A 19,418-nucleotide genomic window follows, 5' to 3' on the forward strand; every position below is an offset into this window, starting at 1 on the left:
AGACCTTCGCATTAGGAGCCACTCTGTATCAAACACAAGATCAACCGACCTTCTTTGCGGTATCCGGTCCACCCATGGCAGTATTCCTACACAGCGTATACTGTCTGATAACGCCATTTCCAAAGTAATGCGGCGCCTTTAATCACCGCATAGTGATTCGGTCTCCGACGCCGCAAAGGTACAATAACGATGCATGGGAAGGACTCAGGTCCGCTGTGCATGACATGCGAGCACTTCGCATCGACCAGACACACACAGCACTGACACCTGGACCGGACACCGATCTCCACTCACTGAGCTTTTCATAACCTCGGAGATAAACTCGTGGTGTTGAAGAAGGATCGAGGCGACTCAGCATCGTCGCACGCGAGATTGGGCGGCTCCACCAATTTCCGAAGGCTAGCGCAGACCGAAGCCGCCTTCCGACCAAGCCACTGCCACCGGTTCAGTCTGGTTTCATCCAACGCAGGACAAAAACTCTTCGATCTCTTCATATGGCGTTCAATGCATCGCAGAAATGGTAGCGCGCGGTATCGATAGGCATGACGCAGTTGAAGATCCTGCAATATGGCCGACCAGGTCGGTGGGGAGCGCCACAATCGCATGCATTAAGCCTCGGAGCACCTGAAACCCACCGTACGCTCGCGACCGTTTCAACCCAGGATCATGGGCGCTTCTACCAGGTAGGACGGTTCGTCTATACTGCCTTCTAGGGTTAGCCACTTACGAGAACCGGTTGGTTTCCTGTCAACAGGCATGGTGGCCGCTGTCGCGGGAACATGTTTGCTTGGCCTGCAGTATCGAACGGCACCCTGCGATCTTAGTCACAACAGGGCTTCCTGTGACTGGTGGATGAACCGGTTCAAGCATGACAAGAGGACCCACGCCACGTCTGACATCTCAGGAACAGGCAGGGCGTGGGAGTCGTTTGAATCGGGGGCACAGTAAGCGCTGTTCGAGGCTGCAATCCATCGGTCACTTGTTTCGCATGTTTAATGACACGGCCCACAGATTGAGTGGTGAACAGGAATAGTGCCATGCCGCCGTATCGTATATAGGTATCTTGGTACTCTTGGGTTTCCTCCATCAAACAACAGTTTCTTCACTTCCAACCACAGCTTCCTTGTGCATCTTAGGTCCGAGACCTCACGTTCTTTTCAACACCACATTCATTCATCACACTCGTTCACGAAGCTAGTCTTCCGTCGATCTATACAGCAACTCTCGCTCTTCTCAAACAACCCAACAACAATCACAATGAAGTCCTACACTGTCGCCGCCGCCGTTGCCGGCTTTGCCTCTTCCGTCGCCGCCCACGGCTTCATCAGCGAGCCCGCTCCTCGTATGCCCGGTGATGGCCTCAAGGCTGCCTGTGGTGACCAGTTCTACAACACCCAGTCGTCTGACCACTACGGAAATGTCCAGGGTGCTCTTCAGAACCTCGGACAGGGTGACCACCCCGACTGCCGCCCGTGGCAATGCAAGGGTGTGCCATTCACCGATGCTGGCGAGATTTTCGAGTACACCGCCGGCCAGGTCATTCCTATGAAGGTTGAGATCCGTGCTCCTCACGACGGTGTCGCCAACGTTTCCATCGTCAACATCGCTACCGACAAGGTCATCGGCGAGCCTCTCATCAGCTGGGACGAATACGCCCTCACCTCCTCTCCCATGTCTGCTCACCCTGACTGGACCTCGTTCGACATCACTATGCCCGATGTCAGCAAGGAGTGTGCCAACAAGGGTGACTGTGTCATTCAGTGGTTCTGGGACGCCCCCAAGATCGACCAGACCTACGAGTCCTGCATTGACTTCACCATGGGTGGTGGCTCCGGCTCCGGCAACGGCTCTGCCCCCGCGCCTTCAGCTTCTCCCAAGCCCAGCGCTCCTGCCGCTTCCGCCCCGGCTGCCAGCTCTGCTGCTCCCTCCAGCACCGTCCCTGAGGCCACTGCCACCCCCACTCCTACCGCCGCTGAGGAGGCCGCCACCCCTGTCGCCACCGGTGGTTCCGACTCTGGCTCCGACTCCAGCCTCCCCGAGTCCTTCACCATGGACACCTTCATCACCTGGCTCCGCGCCAACGCTGGCACCGGTGTCGCTGACAAGGTCCGCCGCATGGTAGCTGCCCAGCGCGCTCACCCCCGTGCTTTCCGCGTCTAAATCGCTTAGACGGATGCTTGTACGATAGGTACGACATACAAAACTTCTTGTGTAGAGAGGGGGAGATGGTTAGAGTTACTGTTCGATTCTGTTGTAAATATACAATTCAATGATGCACATATTTGCTCGCCTTGCGCGGCGCTATAAACCTTGTCGAAACGTGTTGCTTGTGATGTATTTGCCCTCTACTTCATCTCTTAATCAACTTTTAAGATTTGTTAGTATCGGTGACGAGATGGAGCTTTACACCTGCGCGAATGGTGATCAGACTTGGCTGATTCATCCTCAGGAAAGATGAGGAGGCTGGGCAAGAGAGCTATCGGTTTCGCGGTTCTGTCAATGACGTCACCATCACCGAAAACACGCGACGCGTCTCCGGCGTGTCAGCCACCTAGGCACTTGTCAAATCCACGACCTTTCTCGCATGCGCATCCACGATCCAAATGTATCATTGTATGGCTGCGGAACGAATGGTTTAGTATTTACGATTCATTAAACTACGAGCTAATAATAGGTTACAACATAAGAATAGAGCTTCCACAGCTCCGCGAATAACGTCTCCAAGACCGAAGTCCACTCTCTAACTACAACGTCGCCAAAGCTCCCCATCTTCATTACTGAACGACTCTGGACAACAAAAGATAATGTACAAAGCAACAATTACAAACAGTACCACAAAGTCGTACAGCGCCAACGTATACTGGGAAATAATCAATCGGGACTAGTTGCCACACTACCCAGGTGGTCAACAAGTAGAGGAAAGAAGGTCGGGAAGAACCACCGCAAGTTCAAGGTACGTCTCCTAGCGCTTGCGAATGCAAAGATATGTCGCCCCGCCATCCAGAATAGTGCATACCCCCTTTAAACAAGAAAAGGTCTGAACAGGTCTGCAGCCTACATTAACATGGAACCATGCAAAGTAGGTAACATACGCCGATGTAGGCTCCAGGTCTGTTCAAGTTCTTCCTAGGTTGACATGTGCTCATGGTATAAGGGCTGGCTCTGACGGCTGCTGGGGGTACCTGACATTCAGTGCCCGCTGTCCTGGTGCTGCCAGGGGTCGAAGACGTTCCCACCTACGACATCGTTCACGGTGAACGAGGGCAAGAGCTCCATATCGGCAAGGCAAACACCCATCTCGGGATGTTGTGCGAAGAGGTTGGCATTGCTCGACGCGTCGTCTGGCGGGAACGGTTCCACACCATGCTGCCAGTCCTCAACTCCTGGAAAATCCGAGCTGCCAGCTGGATCTAAAGGTGCGAACACGTCATGAGAGGATGCGTCTGACCGAATTGCATGTCCCCATGGACTTAAGAACGGGTCTGTGTTCCTGTTCGGTGGCTTAACGTCGTCGGGGCTAGCTGAAGCTGAGAACCTGCTCCGTGGCAGCGGCGGAGGTGGGAAAGGCGAATGCTGAGTAGGTGAGATTGAGGTGATCGGTGAGAGAGGCTGACCCTGTGGAGTCTGCGCTTGTGTGAGCGATGACTGCATAGGAGGCGACGATGCGGAGATGTGACGTTGGTCGAAGGAGGTATGGTACGATCGAGGTGGAGGACGCATGGCCGGGGCCTGAGGTGCTAGAAACCTAGACGGAGGGCTGAAGGCCGTCATCCGCTGGGATACTGGCGTAGTGAAGTACGGTGAGCCTGTCGGCACCGAAGACTCTTGCGGTGTGTTTCCACGCGACAACGGTAAATCGGAAGCTGGTGAAGAGTGGCCACGCGCCTGTCCGGTCCGTGGAGCAGCGCTGGTGCGAGACCTCTTCGATGCACGCGGATTGTCATCAGGTACACTGTGACCTTTTGCGTTCGGCCTCTTGCTATTACCCACTCGGTTCTGATCCTTACGCTTGGAATATGCCTTAGGTGCGTTAACAAACATGCGGATCTGCCACGCCGAGCACATGACGTTCTCGCAAATGCACTTTTCTTGTGCGAGGGCGGTGACGATGTTATCTAGCCGCCCGGCACAGTCGGTGTCCTTGTCCTCGTCCTCGCCCTTGCGCTCGTCGTTGACATAATCGTTCTGCTGCCAACCGCGGAATCCTTTCCTAACCTGCTCGAGCAGGCAGTCGAACACCTTGTGGGCGTATGCTTCCACCAAGTCGGACTGGTAATGTGGCTCTTCGATCCACCTCTTCCGCGCGGTTGATTTGGGGTTGTCTCTAGCATGGTCGCCGCTGACCATCGCGTTGTAGATGCGCTCTACGTTGCGATCGCGATCACGTTCAACCATCTCGATAGTCGGGTCAGTGGCAGGATCTCTCCATGGCTCACGGTTGAACCGCATCTTGTTCTGTCGGTATTCCTTCGCGTGCCCGGAGTCATTGAAAAGACCTCGGAACGGTTCATAAAGCTGATGTGCCGCCTGCGGTGCCATGCTACTACGTTCTGTCGACGGCATAGGCGCGAGCGAAGGGCCTTCCCTGGAGATAGACCGTTGATGTATCGAGTATGCATGCGCGGGACCTTTGCTCATGAGTTCGCTGTCCCGACAGCTCGGGCTGGTCAGATCAACGTAGCTATGGACGCCACGCAGATGGTTGTTGTCGCTGTGGGGAACAAATCGCGATGTCTGCATGGCGCTACGTGGAATATGCGATACGGTAGTGGCCGCTTCGAATCCGGTATCCGACATATAAGATTGGCTGAAGTCGTTTGCATGACCGTAGCGTTGGCCGGAAGGCCCGCGGGAACCATGCGATGATCCCGGGTTCTGGGGACTGTGTGTGGCCTCTCTCAAGTAGCTGCGATTGCCTTCGACGTCAAGCGGGGTATAGACATGCCGTTCGGCAAAGGTATCGCCAGGCTCGTGTTCGCTCTGGCGGAGTGACTTCTCCGCCTGGCGCGGAGATTCCTTCATGTAAGTGCTGATGCTGCTCGCAGGTACGGAGTGTTAAGTGTGATGTAGGGTTTGAAGAGAAGAAAATCAGAGGGGGTATTGGTGCTGATATGTAGGAATATGTGATCGGAGATAATGTGAAGAAGGACTGGGAATGTAAAGCTCTCGTATCAATGTGCCTTCATATATCGTGAAGAGCCGGGCTTTATACATTGAACGAACGCTCACCGCAACCGCTGTGTCGGTCCGTCGCCCAAAATACCCGTTGATACTCATGGCCTTTCGCGATGCCTTGTGATCAGGCAGTGCGTTGGAAGCTCGTGGGGTTACTGGAGATGTGGAATGCGTTCGTGACGGGGGCCTCAAACCCCCACACGTTTGTTGCATGTGCCATGTGCAGCTCAGGTACGTGTTTGAACATCAGCTCGTTCCGGTGCCGCGCTGCTCACGTGTCGCGGGCCGCGCATCGGAGCGGCGATGCCATTGTCCAGACTTAGCAACGAGGCTCTTGTGATTCGCTGCGATCGTCTCCGGTCGTCTTCTCCGTCTCTTTGGCGTTTCGTCAGTTGCGTGGGACTATCCAGCTGTGGTATTCACCTTTGCATAGCCTTGATGTGACATCGAACTACCTTTGGGGCCATGTGACCGTGGAATGCAGTGAAGGTGACTGTTCATCCGCAGCTCATATGTCGCCATACTTGATGCGTTGGCTATCACATATTGCCTGTATGAATCTCCGCGCAGGCATGCCGCTAAAAGCCACTATTCCTCCACGGGGATGACCTGGATCTGGCGACCGTTCTAAAGCGCTTGCGTTGACAATACTTCTTTTCTCGAGAGGCCCTGATTGGATGGGTACGTATGGATCTTGGAAGTTGTGAGTCGCTCGTTGCAATGGAGCGACCGTCCGAGAGAGACATTCAGTGCCTTAGGTAGTCCGCCGTGCGGTACACACTATTAATGATGTGATACACGTCATCAATCATTTTCCCTTTTGCAAAATGATACCTCTTCGGAGTAGTGCCTTAAAATTCGTAGAAATGTCTCGCTTCTTTCTTGACAAGGACCTATAGTCTAATACGAAGCAGTGCTAGTGGCAACATATCATCCTATTTCAGGTGTTGCTAGTACACTAGAGAGTAATGCTTGCATGTTAAGATTTGACGGAGCATAACGCCATCGAATCCAGAATTCAGTAAGGCATTCAAGCATCAAAGGAAGCAGATATGGCAATTTCGGCTGCACTCCATGACATGAGAACAGTGTATATATTAATGTACATTTGTATCAGCAGAGCGACTGTGTTGAACAGTACGCTAAAACATGGAAAGAAACCCCCACTGAAGTAAAGCCCTTCGAGAAGCCCGCTCAATATCAGGCTCCCCCTGCCCGTTTTGCCTCCAGCTTGCGTTGGTGAGCAAAGTAAGTGGTCATCTGGAAAGTCTCCTCGGTTTTCTCCGGTTTTGGGAACTTGTGCTCCAATTCCAGTCTCTGTAATTCCCGCTGGACTTTTATGCGTAAGTGGATGTCGTATGTGATCGTAGACTACTGGCTTACCGTTGTCGCTGCGCATAAATAGAATGAGGTCTGCTTCAGGGTCTTCAGGCTCTTTCCATATAAATTCCGTTCTCCCAAACCAATGCGTATTGATATAGATTGGATGCAGCAAAAAATATCCGAAAAGAGTCCAATCCTCTATGCGATATGCACGCTTTTTCATCGTGAAGATCGCATCGGCAATTTCTCGTTCTGTGGTGACCCCTTTACCGCTTCTCTTGCGACGTGTCGACTCGTCCCAGAACTCTGTACTATACTGTCCGATCCAGAAGTGAGCCGTCTCTGGATGCTTTGTTACGTTCACGGCCATCCCCTTTTTCAACGCAGCCTTGATATTGCGGTCGCGCTGTTCGGATTCGATTTCACCTCCTAACAAATTGTGTACTTCACCTCGGTTAGTCCAGGATATCGGGTCAACCTAGGCATGCGCCAACACGAGAGATACTCACAGTCATTAGACATCCTGTGTTCTTCCTCCCATACTCCAAGAGAGTCGTGAAATTTGGGCTCCTTGCATTTTCTCATCATCTTTTGGTAGTCGCTCTCAGAACCTTCGATTTCAGGAATTTCAGGAATTTGATACGCCTCAATATTACCGACGCGTGTAAAGTCTGAACTGCAACAACGTTCAGCCGCCCCTTGGTCGATGGTATATGCTTTGTAGGGGTAGGTGAGGGCTATGTCCGTGTCTTTATAAAAGATCAAGAAGAAGTTCGCTTCCCTGGGCATTCTCCCATCAACGGGCGGGCTATCGTAGCTGAATTCTCCTTTGAGCCACTCTTTCTCCAAGCCAAATTCGACAGAGTCCCATGGTTCATCGGGATGCATGTTGAGGTGAGGATCGTAACTGTATAAAATCGGTAATAGATGTATTGAAGCGCTGGTTTCTAGCCTTTTATACCACTGGATGCGGTTATGACACTTACCCATCTTGCAGTCATACTCGACATTGTACAAGACTCAAGTCATGCCCGAGGAGTCACAGATTGGTGTTGTATATGGAGCTGAACACCATTTTAGTCGATTTGCGCGATCTGTATTACCACACAGATCAGCAAATACTGCGTAGACATCCATTCTCGGAATCCACTACAAATGACTCTCTCTCATGGATGAGGTCAAGTTGCGGCCTATGTCCAAGAGTGTGCGATACGTGGAGTGATAGAGTCCAGCTGCCAGAGTCATACGCGAGAGTCAGAAGTCTTGATCATGTTGGATCAGCATGTTGGTGAGTCCGTGAAACCCATGCGACAACCATGTCGAGTAACAGACGGCAACGGCATCCTCGCGCACTGACGTTGAGCCGTGTGTCGTCCAGGCCACTCAGCTTCCTCAGTGTATGAGTCGAGTGATTCATGACTGCGGCTTGATCTGGAAGGACTGCTCGAGGATGACTATGAGGCTGTCATGGGTGTGATGCGACCACGAGAGGCGGAGATGTGGGACGTGGTCCTTGGGCGAAGCTTGAGTGCAGACAGCGGTGGCGTAAACCAACACGAGCGTGTCGCGCGCTCGAAAACATAACTTCCGTTCTAAATTGCGAAGGCGGCAACTTCAACCTGTCCTCGAAGAATGTTCAAAGCAACAGACAATGGCGTAGTGCTGCCCCCGCGCACTAGTTCCGCACTCCTATCGCCTAATTCCGCGGCCCCAACAGCGGACCTTCTTCCCCGCATTAGCCGGCCTCGTCCACGTCAAGCCCGGGGAAGCCGCCATGATCGAGAAACGGTAGATATATAGAATGTCCGACTCTTGCTAGTAAAAGGCCACTATCGCGTCGTGGCCCATCACCAACCTTTGACCATCTCGTTGGTCTCGGCAAGCGCCACTAGCGAACACCATGATCTCCACTATCCTCCCGCTGCTATCATCGCAGTTTGCAGATCATCCAGTTCGCACGCTGTTCGTCTTGTTGATACTTGTTCCTATATCTTATCTTGTCGGAAACGAATATGTGCGATACTCGCGGCGGATCAAGGGCTTTACTGGGCCGACGAACTGGCCTTTGGTTGGGAATATCCCGGATATCAAGTACAACGCGGCGGAGAAGTATCGAGAATGGAGCAAGACGTTTGGAGCTGTGTATCAAATACAGCTTGGGAACGAGCCGGTGATCGTGGTGAACAGCGCTGAGGCTGCGAGGAAGATCTTCGGTGGGAACAGCCAGGCGTTGAGTTCAAGACCGGTTTTCTGGACATTTCATAAGGTGAGTGGAGAGGAATGGGAATGTTGACATATCTCTGACTGATGTCAGGTACTTTCAAACACTGCTGGTACGACCATCGGAACTTCGCCCTTCAACGATTCGCTCAAGCGACGGAGAAAGGGCGCTGCTGCCGCACTAAACAAGCCTTCGATTGCGACGTACATCGACCACCTGGATCTCGAAACGAAGGAGTTTGTAAAAGATGGATTCGAGTCAGGACAGGCCGGTACCGTTGGGATAAACCCAATGCCCATGATCGAGCGCCTCTCTCTTTCTCTCGCACTGACTCTCAATTGGGGAACGCGGATGAGCAGTCGTCACGACCCTATGTTCCATGAGATATGCGAGGTCGAAGCTGCCATCTCGAAGTTTCGTAGTACGACTGGAAACTTGCAAGACTACATTCCGCTGCTGAGGCTGAACCCGTTTAGTTCTGGCACAAAGTCTGCGAAAGAGCATCGGCGTCGGAGGGATGTTTATTTGACCAAGTTGAACCGCGAATTGGACGAGCGGATGGAGAAAGGCACCCACAAGACATGTATCCAGGCGAACATCATCCAGGACAAAGAGGCCGCGCTAAACAAGGAGGAGTTGACGTCCATCAGTCTGACAATGTTGTCTGGCGGTCTTGACACTATCACGACCCTTGTGCAGTGGAGTGTCGCGTTGCTGGCTCAAAGACCAGACATCCAGGAGAAGGCCATCAGGGAGATTCGAAAGTTTTACTCGGAGAACGAGCCGCTGGCGGATGCGTATGACGACCAGAAGTGCGGATACATCGTCGCACTGGTCAGAGAGTGTCTGCGCTACTATACTGTACTACGTCTGGCCCTGCCTCGTGCGACCATCAAGGATGTAATGTACGAGGGCAAGCTCATCCCAGCTGGTAGTACAATATATCTGAACGCATGGGCGTGTAACATGGGTAAGCCATTCTCAGTCTTCTCCATCTACACTAGGAACAGCGATACTGACTACAACAGATCCCGAAGTCTGGAGCGACCCAGACGAGTTCCGCCCAGAGCGCTGGCTCGAGCAGCCGGAGGCACCTTTGCACACATACGGGCTCGGTTACAGGATGTGCGCAGGCTCATTGTTGGCCAATCGCGAGCTGTATATCGTTTTCCTGCGCATGCTGAACAGCTTTGAGCTTGTGTCGGAGTCGGAGGTGGACGTGCATCCTGTCCGGGGCAGCTCAGACCCTACCAGTCTGGTGACTATGTGCCGGCCTTATCAGATTCTTTTCAAGCCGCGGAATGAGCAGGTACTGCGTGAAGCTCTGAAGGCGGCAGATGAGCGATTGGCTGAGCATGAGAAGGTGTGAGTAGTAGATGGATAGATTGGTCCGGCGTGGGCGTATTGATTAATCTAAATGGCTTTTGGCGTCCGTAAAGCTCCACAGCTGTGTTGCAAATCGGCGTGATGATCGTAAATAGCACGTTGATACGGACAGTCGAGGAAGCGATGATGCGGCAGCTCTCGCGTGATTTTGGGACGAGAAGGCAGTTGTGAGGGAAGCAGGAGAGGGTTCGCAGTAGCGTAGACGGCACGTGGCGGCAGCTGCAAGCGAGCGGGATGATGCGTTGCAGGGATGTGCTTTCCGAGAGGACAATGAATCGAGGTTATCGCAACTCCAGATGTCCTCTTCCATTCCCTCCGACACACCTTTGGAAGGACCTTACACCACCCGTTATGTTGTTCTCATGATTTCAGGATACGCGCATCCGTTTCTCTCGACTTGGGACCCTCCATATTACCCCGATAGCTGAGGTCAGCAACCCGTCGCATGCTCACACATCTTCCGCCACCCGCAGGTAGAATCGCACGCGACATTTACTCCGATATCGCCATGGATGAATGCTAGTGGAGAGATAGGTCTTGTACAACGCGTGATTACAGCGGAACTCCATTGGCGGCGCCATGTATCGAAAGACGACGCTCCCAGGCGATGAAGAGCTGGGCAAGAAAGACGATGACCACCGATACAAACCCGCGCGACATTCTAGCTGGTCACTGTGGAATCACACATTCCGCTGGCGACGGAGAAGAATAATACTCGCGATAGTAGCCTTATGCCTCTTGTACTACACCTTCCATGGCAGCTCGGACGACCTCGAAGAGCCGGTCGAACACCGATATCGCGGACGACCCATTTCATCGACATATCAGAAGCCGGGCGCGACCGGCAACGACGACGAACCTACGGGAGCGCCCCCGGGCATACAAAAACCCAGACGCGGAGATCCAATCCCGCATATATACGATGGGCAGATACGCTTCTTCCGTCTCGCAAGCTCGCTGCGCTCGTCCGCTTCGGCAACGGGTGGCTACGAGAAGAAGAACAGGAACATACTATTTGCGATGTCGAATCTGAAGAGCGTCTCGACGCTTCTGCCGATGGTGTGCGACATGTCGCAATGGAACAGGAACCACGTACACGCGGCTTTCATGGGGAGGGAGGACATACCAATAGAAGATTTGTTAGAGATAAATGGGATAGACAAGGCCAAGTGTCCTGCCGTGTGGCATGATGCGCGACCGGATTATACAGAGTATGTTCACCCGCACGACTCTTTAAGAACAGTCAGTGCTGATCAAAGGCTGCTCATAGGTACAGTACCGATGTACGCGCCGAGACAGCGGTGACGGGATCCATGTCGCACATCAACAGCTTCCTGCATCCACAAGCAGTCGTTATCGACGACTCGATGTCTGAAGACGCATTCTTCGTGCGAGGCATGCGATCGAAAACCGGCGCGCTCAAGATTCCTCTTGTCGAAGTACCAAAGGATAGATTAGAGGACTTTGCCTGGGTTTCACGACTTGACGCCGGCTCGCTCAAGCACTGGCACGATCCCACCGTAGACATTCTGATACAAGTCCCATCGGGCTCATCCAGTGTTCTCCGACTATTGGAGTCGATCAAAGATGCTGATTACAGTGGTCTGACACTGCCCCGAATCACGATCGAGCTACCAGCCGAGCTCGATGTATCAGTTAAAGAGCACATTGAAAAGTTCAAATGGCCCCCAAAGAGTGACAACCCAACGACAGGAAGCGGTCTGAGCATTAGACGCCGCATCTCAACCCATCGCCATGATCAAGAGGAATCGGCAATACGTTTCTTGGAATTGTTCTACCCTGCAAGCACAGGCAATTCGCACGTGCTACTGCTCTCACCGCAGGCTCAGCTCTCGCCACAGTACTTCCACTTCGTCAAGTATGCGTTATTGGAATACAAGTACTCTACTTACGGCGCAGAGGATAACGAAAAGCTCTTGGGCATGAGCCTGGAGTTACCACCAATGCTCTTAGATGGCAAGACGAAGTTGGAGGCTCCTTCGACCGGCGACATGCACACGGATCGGTACAAGAAGTTGTATCCTGACGCTAAGAGCGTGCCTTACATGTGGCAGGCTCCGAACAGCCATGCGGTGTTGTTGTTGGGGGACAAGTGGGCAGAATGGCATTCATTCCTCAGCAACCGTGTTGTGAAACATCAGCAGTCGGCCAAGTCAACGTCTCGAGGAAAGCTGGTTTCCGAGACCCTTCCGGCATGGACAGAGTACATGCTCGAGTTCATGCGCGCGCGGGGTTATTCGCTGCTGTATCCTGCAGCGATGGAAAATGCACTGGTTACCATTCACAATGAGCTGTATCAAATTCCCGAGGAATTCTCCGCGACGCCATCTGAGAACGGGAAAGAAAGTCCAACCATACCAAAGGAGGCAGATGCACCGTTTTTGCGCGGCGACGCACCGCCCAAGCCACCCCAAAACCCCGAACCGCCAGTCATCCCAGGCTCAGTGCCCCTCCACCAAGCGCTGCCTTTCAAAGGCGACCTCCCCGAGATACCTCACCTACCCCACCTTCTCTATGACGGGAAACTTATTGCTCCCGCAAACATATCTACCGTGGCGAAAGAGTACGCCGATTTGTTCCGCACGGAGGTTGGAGGCTGCAAGATACCCAAAGGCAAGCATAAGAAGATTGTTGCGGGCGAAGCTAGCGATTTGGTTTGCTTTGGAGACGAGGACGGTAGTGACTGGGTGGATGATGAGGCGAGAGAGGTGGAGATGTTTGATGCGCCTATCGATGATGAGTTGGAGAAGTTGATTGAGGACGCGCTACCTATTGCGACGTCGACGAGGGAGAGGACGATCACGAGACCTACAGGGCAAAGTGTAGAAGGATGATATGTTCATCCCAAATGTATCAATGTATTGTGTATAATGTCACTTTCATTCGACTCAGATGTGTTATGTAATCATCTCGTACTAGAGGCGCAGGGCCGTGGCTAGTGGCTCGGGTGGCGAGGAAGGTGCCAAGGTGGGGCGATGCCGTTTCGGTGATGACGCGGGCATGGATCTGATGGTCGGCCAAAATTTCCATGAGAGAGAAACTTCAACTGCGAGGCAACTCGACGTCCAGTTGATACCCCCGATTCACTGCATCGTCCGTTCCACTTGTCTTCTGGCGTTGCGCAGTCTAGGTTTTCTTTCTTTCTTATCTGTTTAATACCCCGTAGACTTGCACGCGCCACGCTCCTTCCCACGACATGCTCTCACGAGCCTTAGGACGGAACATCCGCAGAAATGCCTACACGACGCCCTCGACGCTGTCGCAGCAATTGACGCTGCCATGGCTCTGCCCAGCCCTCTCCCGCAAGACTTCACACACACCACATGATGCGAGCCAACGGCAACGGCAGCGGCAACGGCCGACCTCACTGTCGTCACGGCACGAGACACGCTCCCTCGCCACGTCTGCGCAGATGCAACCCCCACCGCCCTCGGCCCTCCCCTTCGACCCGTTTGCGCTGTCGCTGGGACGCCAGTTCCAATCGCCCGAGCTGTCGCGGCTCCAGCCATGGGACGCCACAAATCCTCTCGTCGTGCGTGACACGTTAGCGGCATCCCCACCGATGCGTTCTGTCTACGGCCTCGGTGCCGACCCAATCGAGCTACACCAGAATCTCTACGCCTGTCTGCGGGTTGGCCGCCTGGACCGGGCTGCCAGCATCATCGCCCGCCTCGCCTCCGTCTTCAATCCCGAAGCTGCAGAGCTCTTGGATGCCAACAATGTCTATCTGCAGACGCTGCTCGAGAGCAACCAGATGGATCCAAGTGCCGAGGGCATGCAGAAAGTCCAAGACTGGTACAAGAACAACATGGTCGCAAAGGGCATCCAGCCCAATGCGCAGACTTTTGTTACCCTAATCCGGGCGGCTATGAGCTTCCTAGAAGAGGGCGCACAGGAAAACGCAGTACGGGAATACATTGCAACCGCACGCAGACACGGCGACCATGTTCTCGACCAGATCAACGCCTCTCCCGAATTCTCCGACGAGGAGTGGGACTTATTGATCCGACTGCAACCGGAGTCCTTCAACGAACCCCCCTCGGTCGAAGAGGTCCAGGACCTCCACGTCGCCACTCCCTCCGGTCGCAAGAACCTCATAGACCACGGTCTGGTGTCCAATCCAGCACAGCCCATCAAACCCGTGAGGCAGAAGGGCATGGGTCTCGACTCGCTGAAGCAAGCCCTCACCATGTTCGACGACGGGTCAAGCGTTCCCTACCCTCATGATATGCCTGGGACCCAAGAAGACAAGGACAGGGCCTACGCATACGCACGACAACTGAAGATAGAACAGGATGGAGTAGAAGCTGCTGTTGAGAGATGGAAACAAGAAGATGAGAAGATGCAAGAAATTGGTATCTATGGCGTTATGAACTCCAAGCCCATACAGGCCATCATGTACGGCTGGTACTTGGCCCTCGTACCGCTGTTCAAGCAGCGCATTGCAAACGTCAAGGACACCTTGTCCGATCCCGAAAAGGTCAAGACGCGTGATGAAGCCCTTTCCTACGGTGTTTGGCTGGAGAGATGCAGGCCTGAAAAGTTGGCCGCAATCACGGTTGCTCGCGCTACTCAGGCTGCAGTAAAAGGCAAAGACGAAGACAACTCCGCCTACAAAGTCGCCGCTCTGTCTGTTTCCATCGGTACTGACGTCCAAGACTACCTCAACGCCGAGTCACAAACGAGACGTGATGCTTTCCTCCGCAAGCAGCGCAAGCAGACCAGGATGAATTTGGTTGAGAAACTTTCCAAAGAGACTAAAGATACCGAAGGGGCTTCTTCTGCACCAGCACCTCCGAAAATGAGCTATCAAATCGAAAAGGCCGACATACCACTATCCGTACGAACCCGGATTGGGGCTCTCTGTCTAGAGCTTTTGCTTCAAAGCGCAACCCTCACTGTGACCGCAAATGACCCCAGAACTGGCAAGACGCTGTCCCGTAATATGGCCGCCTTCCATCATGCAGTCGGATATCATCAAGGCAAAAAGCTCGGCTTACTCGTGCCTCACCATGAGCTCGTTACCAAGTTACGAACCGATTCTGTGCATGCCATCCATTCAGTCAGGCTACCAATGGTAGTAGAACCCAAACCATGGTCCAGTTTTGAAGATGGGGGGTATTACACCATCCCGCAGAAGGTCGTGCGCCAAAAGGCGGGTGATAGCGCACAGCGTGCTTATGCCAAGTCAGCCATCGAAAACGGTGACATGAACAAAGTCATGGCTGGTCTGGACGTGCTCGGTCGTGTACCTTGGCAGATCAACACTCCTGTCTTCGAGGTCATGGCTCAGGCGTGGAACTCTGGCGAGAGTATCGGGTCTCTCGTAGGAGAAGACTCTGTTACTAACCTCAAACGTCCCAAAGAACCTTCTGGAGATGCCACATTACAGGAACGGGCGAAGTGGGGCAGGGCTCTGAAGGAATATGAGAACAGCGTGGGTGGTCTGCATTCGCAGCGGTGTTTCCAAAACTTCCAGCTAGAGACGGCACGAGCATACGTGAACGAAAAGCAGATATTCTTCCCGCACAGCGTCGACTTCCGAGGTCGTGCCTATCCAATCCCGCCTATCCTCAATCACATCGGATCCGATATCTCGAGAGGACTCCTCAAGTTTGCGAATGGCAAAGAGCTCGGTACTGTCGGCTTACAGTGGCTCAAGATTCATCTTGCCAACCTTTATGGTTACGATAAGGCTAGTCTGCGAGAACGTGAACAGTTCACCATGGATAATCTGGAAGAGATCTACGACTCTGCGACAAATCCTTTGGGCGGCAGACGGTGGTGGACTCAGGCGGAAGACCCATGGCAATGCTTGTCTTGCTGCATGGAGCTGAAGAACGCCCATGATCTGCCTGATCCGACTCGTTTTGTTTCACAATTACCTGTTCATCAAGATGGAACATGTAACGGACTCCAACATTACGCAGCGCTCGGTGGTGACTACGCCGGTGCTCGTCAGGTCAATCTTGAGCCTTCCGACAGACCACAGGATATCTACACTGGTGTTGCTGAACTTGTCAAAGAGATGGTCGCAAAAGACGCCGAGAAAGGATTAGCACAAGCCTGCTTCATCAACGGTCACATCACACGCAAAGTCGTGAAGCGAACAGTCATGACCAATGTTTATGGAGTTACCTTCATGGGTGCGAAGCAGCAGGTGCAAGACGAGCTACGCAACTTGTTCCCTAACTTCGAGCCCACAAAGCAGGTTTCTTCGCTCGGAAGCGTCGCGTTGTACATTGCCTACAAAATCTTTGACGCCTTGGGTAAGATCTTCAACGGTGCTCAAGAAATCCAATACTGGCTTGGCGAATGCGGCGAGCGAATAACGACATCAATCACTGCTGAGCAAATCAAACGGATCAAAGACCGCTTTGATGGCGCAGACCCTTCTGGAGCATTGTACGATCCGAAATTCAAGGCGCCACAAAAGGTCTCTGCAGGTCAACTAAAGCAACTCAACAAGGCTATGGAGAGTTTTACGACTAGCATCATTTGGACTACCCCACTGAAGATGCCCATTGTGCAGCCCTACAGGAAAGATGGATTTCAAAAGATCAAGACCAAGATCCAAGACATTACAGTCGCCAAGAAGTCTCAGCAGGATGAAGTCGACAAACGCAAACAGCTTCAAGCGTTTCCGCCCAACTTCATCCACTCTCTCGATGCGAGTCACATGCTGCTCTCGGCATTGAAGGCCAGCGAGATGGGTCTTGACTTCGCCGCCGTACACGACAGTTTCTGGACACACGCTTCCGACATCCCCAATCTCAATGTTATCCTTCGCGATGCCTTTGTGCGAATGCACACTGAAGACATTGTCGACCGTCTCGCTGCAGAATTTACTGCGCGTTATGCAGGTGCTATGTACCGTGCCACCCTTCATATCGGCGCGGACGTTAGTCGGAAGATTACCCTGTGGAGACATGAGCGCCGTCAAGCTAAGGGCATTCTTTCGAAAGCTAATGGCTCACGCCACGGAGATGCTTCATTCGAGGAAGTTGCGCTCGAGGCTAAGCGGCAAGAGCTTCTAAATAGTCAAGATCCCGAGAAGAGGAAGCAAGGTGAAGAGATGGTTACACCCACTAGCATCTGGCTTGAAAACCAAGACCCCAAGGCTCTCCATTCGTACAGGCTCAGTCTCCTTGGTGAGACCAAAGATAAGAAGTCAGCCGACAGGGAAACACAGGTTAAGGACGAGGCCTTGGGTGAAGAAGAGGACGCCGTCACCACCACTGAATCGACGGTGGACATTGTGGAAGAGGACGCCGAGGATCTTGCAAAAGACCCCCAAGGCGGTCGCTACGCGACCAAGAAGAAATCGGCGTCCCGTGTCGCTTACGATCAGGGCACGATTCAAGTATGGATCCCACTCAGCTTCCCGCCCGTTCCGCAAAAGGGCGGCTGGGACGTATCGCGTCTCCGCGAATCGAAGTACTTCTTCTCATGACTAAGTCCCGCGCTTCGGGGCGACGCCGAACGCGACTTCTTCGCACCAGGACATTACATGCCCCTCGTTGCGACGGAACAGATCCGCAACATCGTTTCAAAACAGAGAATCGAATCGGTGGAGGAATGCGGGTGGCATGTCAAGATCAAACCCCTGACGTGGTGGAGGGCGAGCCAACCTCCTGGTAGCGGGACCAGGCTGGGGCGCATGAGGAAGGAGGGTGAGAAGAGAGGGAGGAAGAAGGCGCATGTCTGAACTGATATTTTCGATGTCGCCTTGGGTCTTTTTGTTATGGAATGTTTGCATCGCATGGTGTTTTGGCATTGTTGGATATGGGGAAAATCTTTGTTGTATATACCTGCTGTACCAAGGGAAACGATACCCTATTTATGTATTATGAGAGCATTATGAGCAACACGCTTACGAAGCTTGTCTTATCGAATACCTTACGTCATTGATATAAGTTTCTCGACCTGCGCGACGCCCATGTCTTGAATTGAGGTTCAACTGGAGCCAAGCCTCAGACGGCTCGTAATCGGGCACGTGATGTACCACTATTACTGCTTAGGTATAACTCCAGCCCGTACTGAGCTCGATTCCTTCTATTCAGGGTCTGTTGAATTTCGCTGATAAGAGCATGGTTCCACCCCATGTTGCTTCAGTTGTAAGAGCCGTAATTGAGATTTCGCCCTGTGTCTTTATTCAACAGCAAAACAGTAGTGCGGACCTCAAAACTTGAGTAATTTTGGGAGTTGCTGCTCATCGGAAGCAAATTGTTGATTCGCTGCCCAGGTGATTGGTCGTTTAGAAGCACGTGATGTGCAGTGATGGGCAGGCGCGCTTTGCCGGGCGCGGTTGCCGCCACGAAATGTCGAACGTGTCGGTGCGAGGATAAACCGCCCCCCCACCCCACCAATCCATCGTGTCTTCATCTCTGCGTTATCTCTATTGCCTGTACGCCTTCTTTACGCCACCGTCATCCCATGGTACTGTGATGACCCAGAGGAGGCCCGGAGACGCCGAGGCAGTCAGTTTTCCGCTTTCCATACGGCCCACCCGCAATGACGAACGAGAGAAGTATCGCATCCGTACAGACACATATCCACAATAGTCTTTACGCGCGCCAACCATCGCGATGTCAATAGCATACAACAGTCTACGAATTAACGTGCGCTTATCTACCTCGGCTCTAGGAATTTGTTGCGTCACACCCGCTGCCCGTGTAGTCTCATCCTTATGCCACAAAATCAACGGACGTCTCAACGTCCTACCATCAAGAACCTCTGCGCCATCGCCAGTACATCGATGGTATGCCATATCAAGCTGTTCAAACCCGGGAGAAAGCTGTTGCCCACTCGCCCGAAGTAGCTACCACGTCACGTTCTTCATGCGTGGCTGACACGGGTTGGGCTAAATTCAAGCCACCTGAACGGTAGGTGAGGTGGTACAAGAGCTGACTTCTGTACTCAAACGCTCACCGGTTCGCGACGAGGCTCGATATCCGTACCTTTCTACTGGATACCTTGTTATTGACAGGCAATCACTTTGGGGGCCACAGGGTGGCGTTGCAGCCTGGCAACCGCACTGGGCGATGAAGGCGATATGTACCCGCCATGTCAACTCCACGGTCAGTCCTGCCACCAGGACCAGACCGCATTCTGAGTCAAAGGCCCATTCTATTGTTCCGATAAAGGAAATGCCCACCCGCCATGTAAGCTCCACAGCGAGTTCTGCCTTGCGCGCCTTCCAGTCGATATGACCAACTTCACGGAATGTGAAGCGCGCTTCACAGCCAACACCCCGGACGGAGACTCACTTCGCAGGCAATGGGGATGGAAC

At 53.1% G+C, this 19,418-nt stretch overlaps 4 protein-coding genes across 4 annotated transcripts; 3 read left to right on the plus strand and 1 right to left on the minus strand.

The window, feature by feature from the left end:
* Positions 1-1,257: 1,257 nt before the first annotated feature.
* Positions 1,258-2,160, plus strand: J4E92_009217 (uncharacterized protein; the record flags this gene model as incomplete). The annotated part of the gene is made up of 1 exon (XM_051500566.1): positions 1,258-2,160. One exon carries the CDS (start codon positions 1,258-1,260, stop codon positions 2,158-2,160), a length of 903 nt encoding a protein of 300 aa, XP_051349138.1.
* A 1,029-nt stretch (positions 2,161-3,189) lies between these two features.
* On the minus strand, positions 3,190-4,563 carry J4E92_009218 (uncharacterized protein; the record flags this gene model as incomplete). The annotated part of the gene is made up of 1 exon (XM_051500567.1): positions 3,190-4,563. One exon carries the CDS (start codon positions 4,561-4,563, stop codon positions 3,190-3,192), a length of 1,374 nt encoding a protein of 457 aa, XP_051349139.1.
* Positions 4,564-8,398: 3,835 nt separating this feature from the next.
* Positions 8,399-10,088, plus strand: J4E92_009219 (uncharacterized protein; the record flags this gene model as incomplete). The annotated part of the gene is made up of 3 exons (XM_051500568.1): positions 8,399-8,764; positions 8,813-9,689; positions 9,748-10,088. The coding sequence occupies 3 exons, from the start codon at positions 8,399-8,401 to the stop codon at positions 10,086-10,088; spliced, it is 1,584 nt and encodes a 527-aa protein (XP_051349140.1).
* A 596-nt stretch (positions 10,089-10,684) lies between these two features.
* J4E92_009220 (uncharacterized protein) lies at positions 10,685-12,960 on the plus strand (the record flags this gene model as incomplete). The annotated part of the gene is made up of 2 exons (XM_051500569.1): positions 10,685-11,316; positions 11,376-12,960. 2 exons carry the CDS (start codon positions 10,685-10,687, stop codon positions 12,958-12,960), a joined length of 2,217 nt encoding a protein of 738 aa, XP_051349141.1.
* Positions 12,961-19,418: the final 6,458 nt, after the last annotated feature.

The sequence above is a fragment of the Alternaria infectoria genome, assembly GCF_024043175.1.
Source record: "Alternaria infectoria strain BMP 0036 chromosome Unknown scaffold_22, whole genome shotgun sequence".
In the NCBI taxonomy this organism is placed as follows: Eukaryota; Fungi; Ascomycota; class Dothideomycetes; order Pleosporales; family Pleosporaceae; genus Alternaria; species Alternaria infectoria.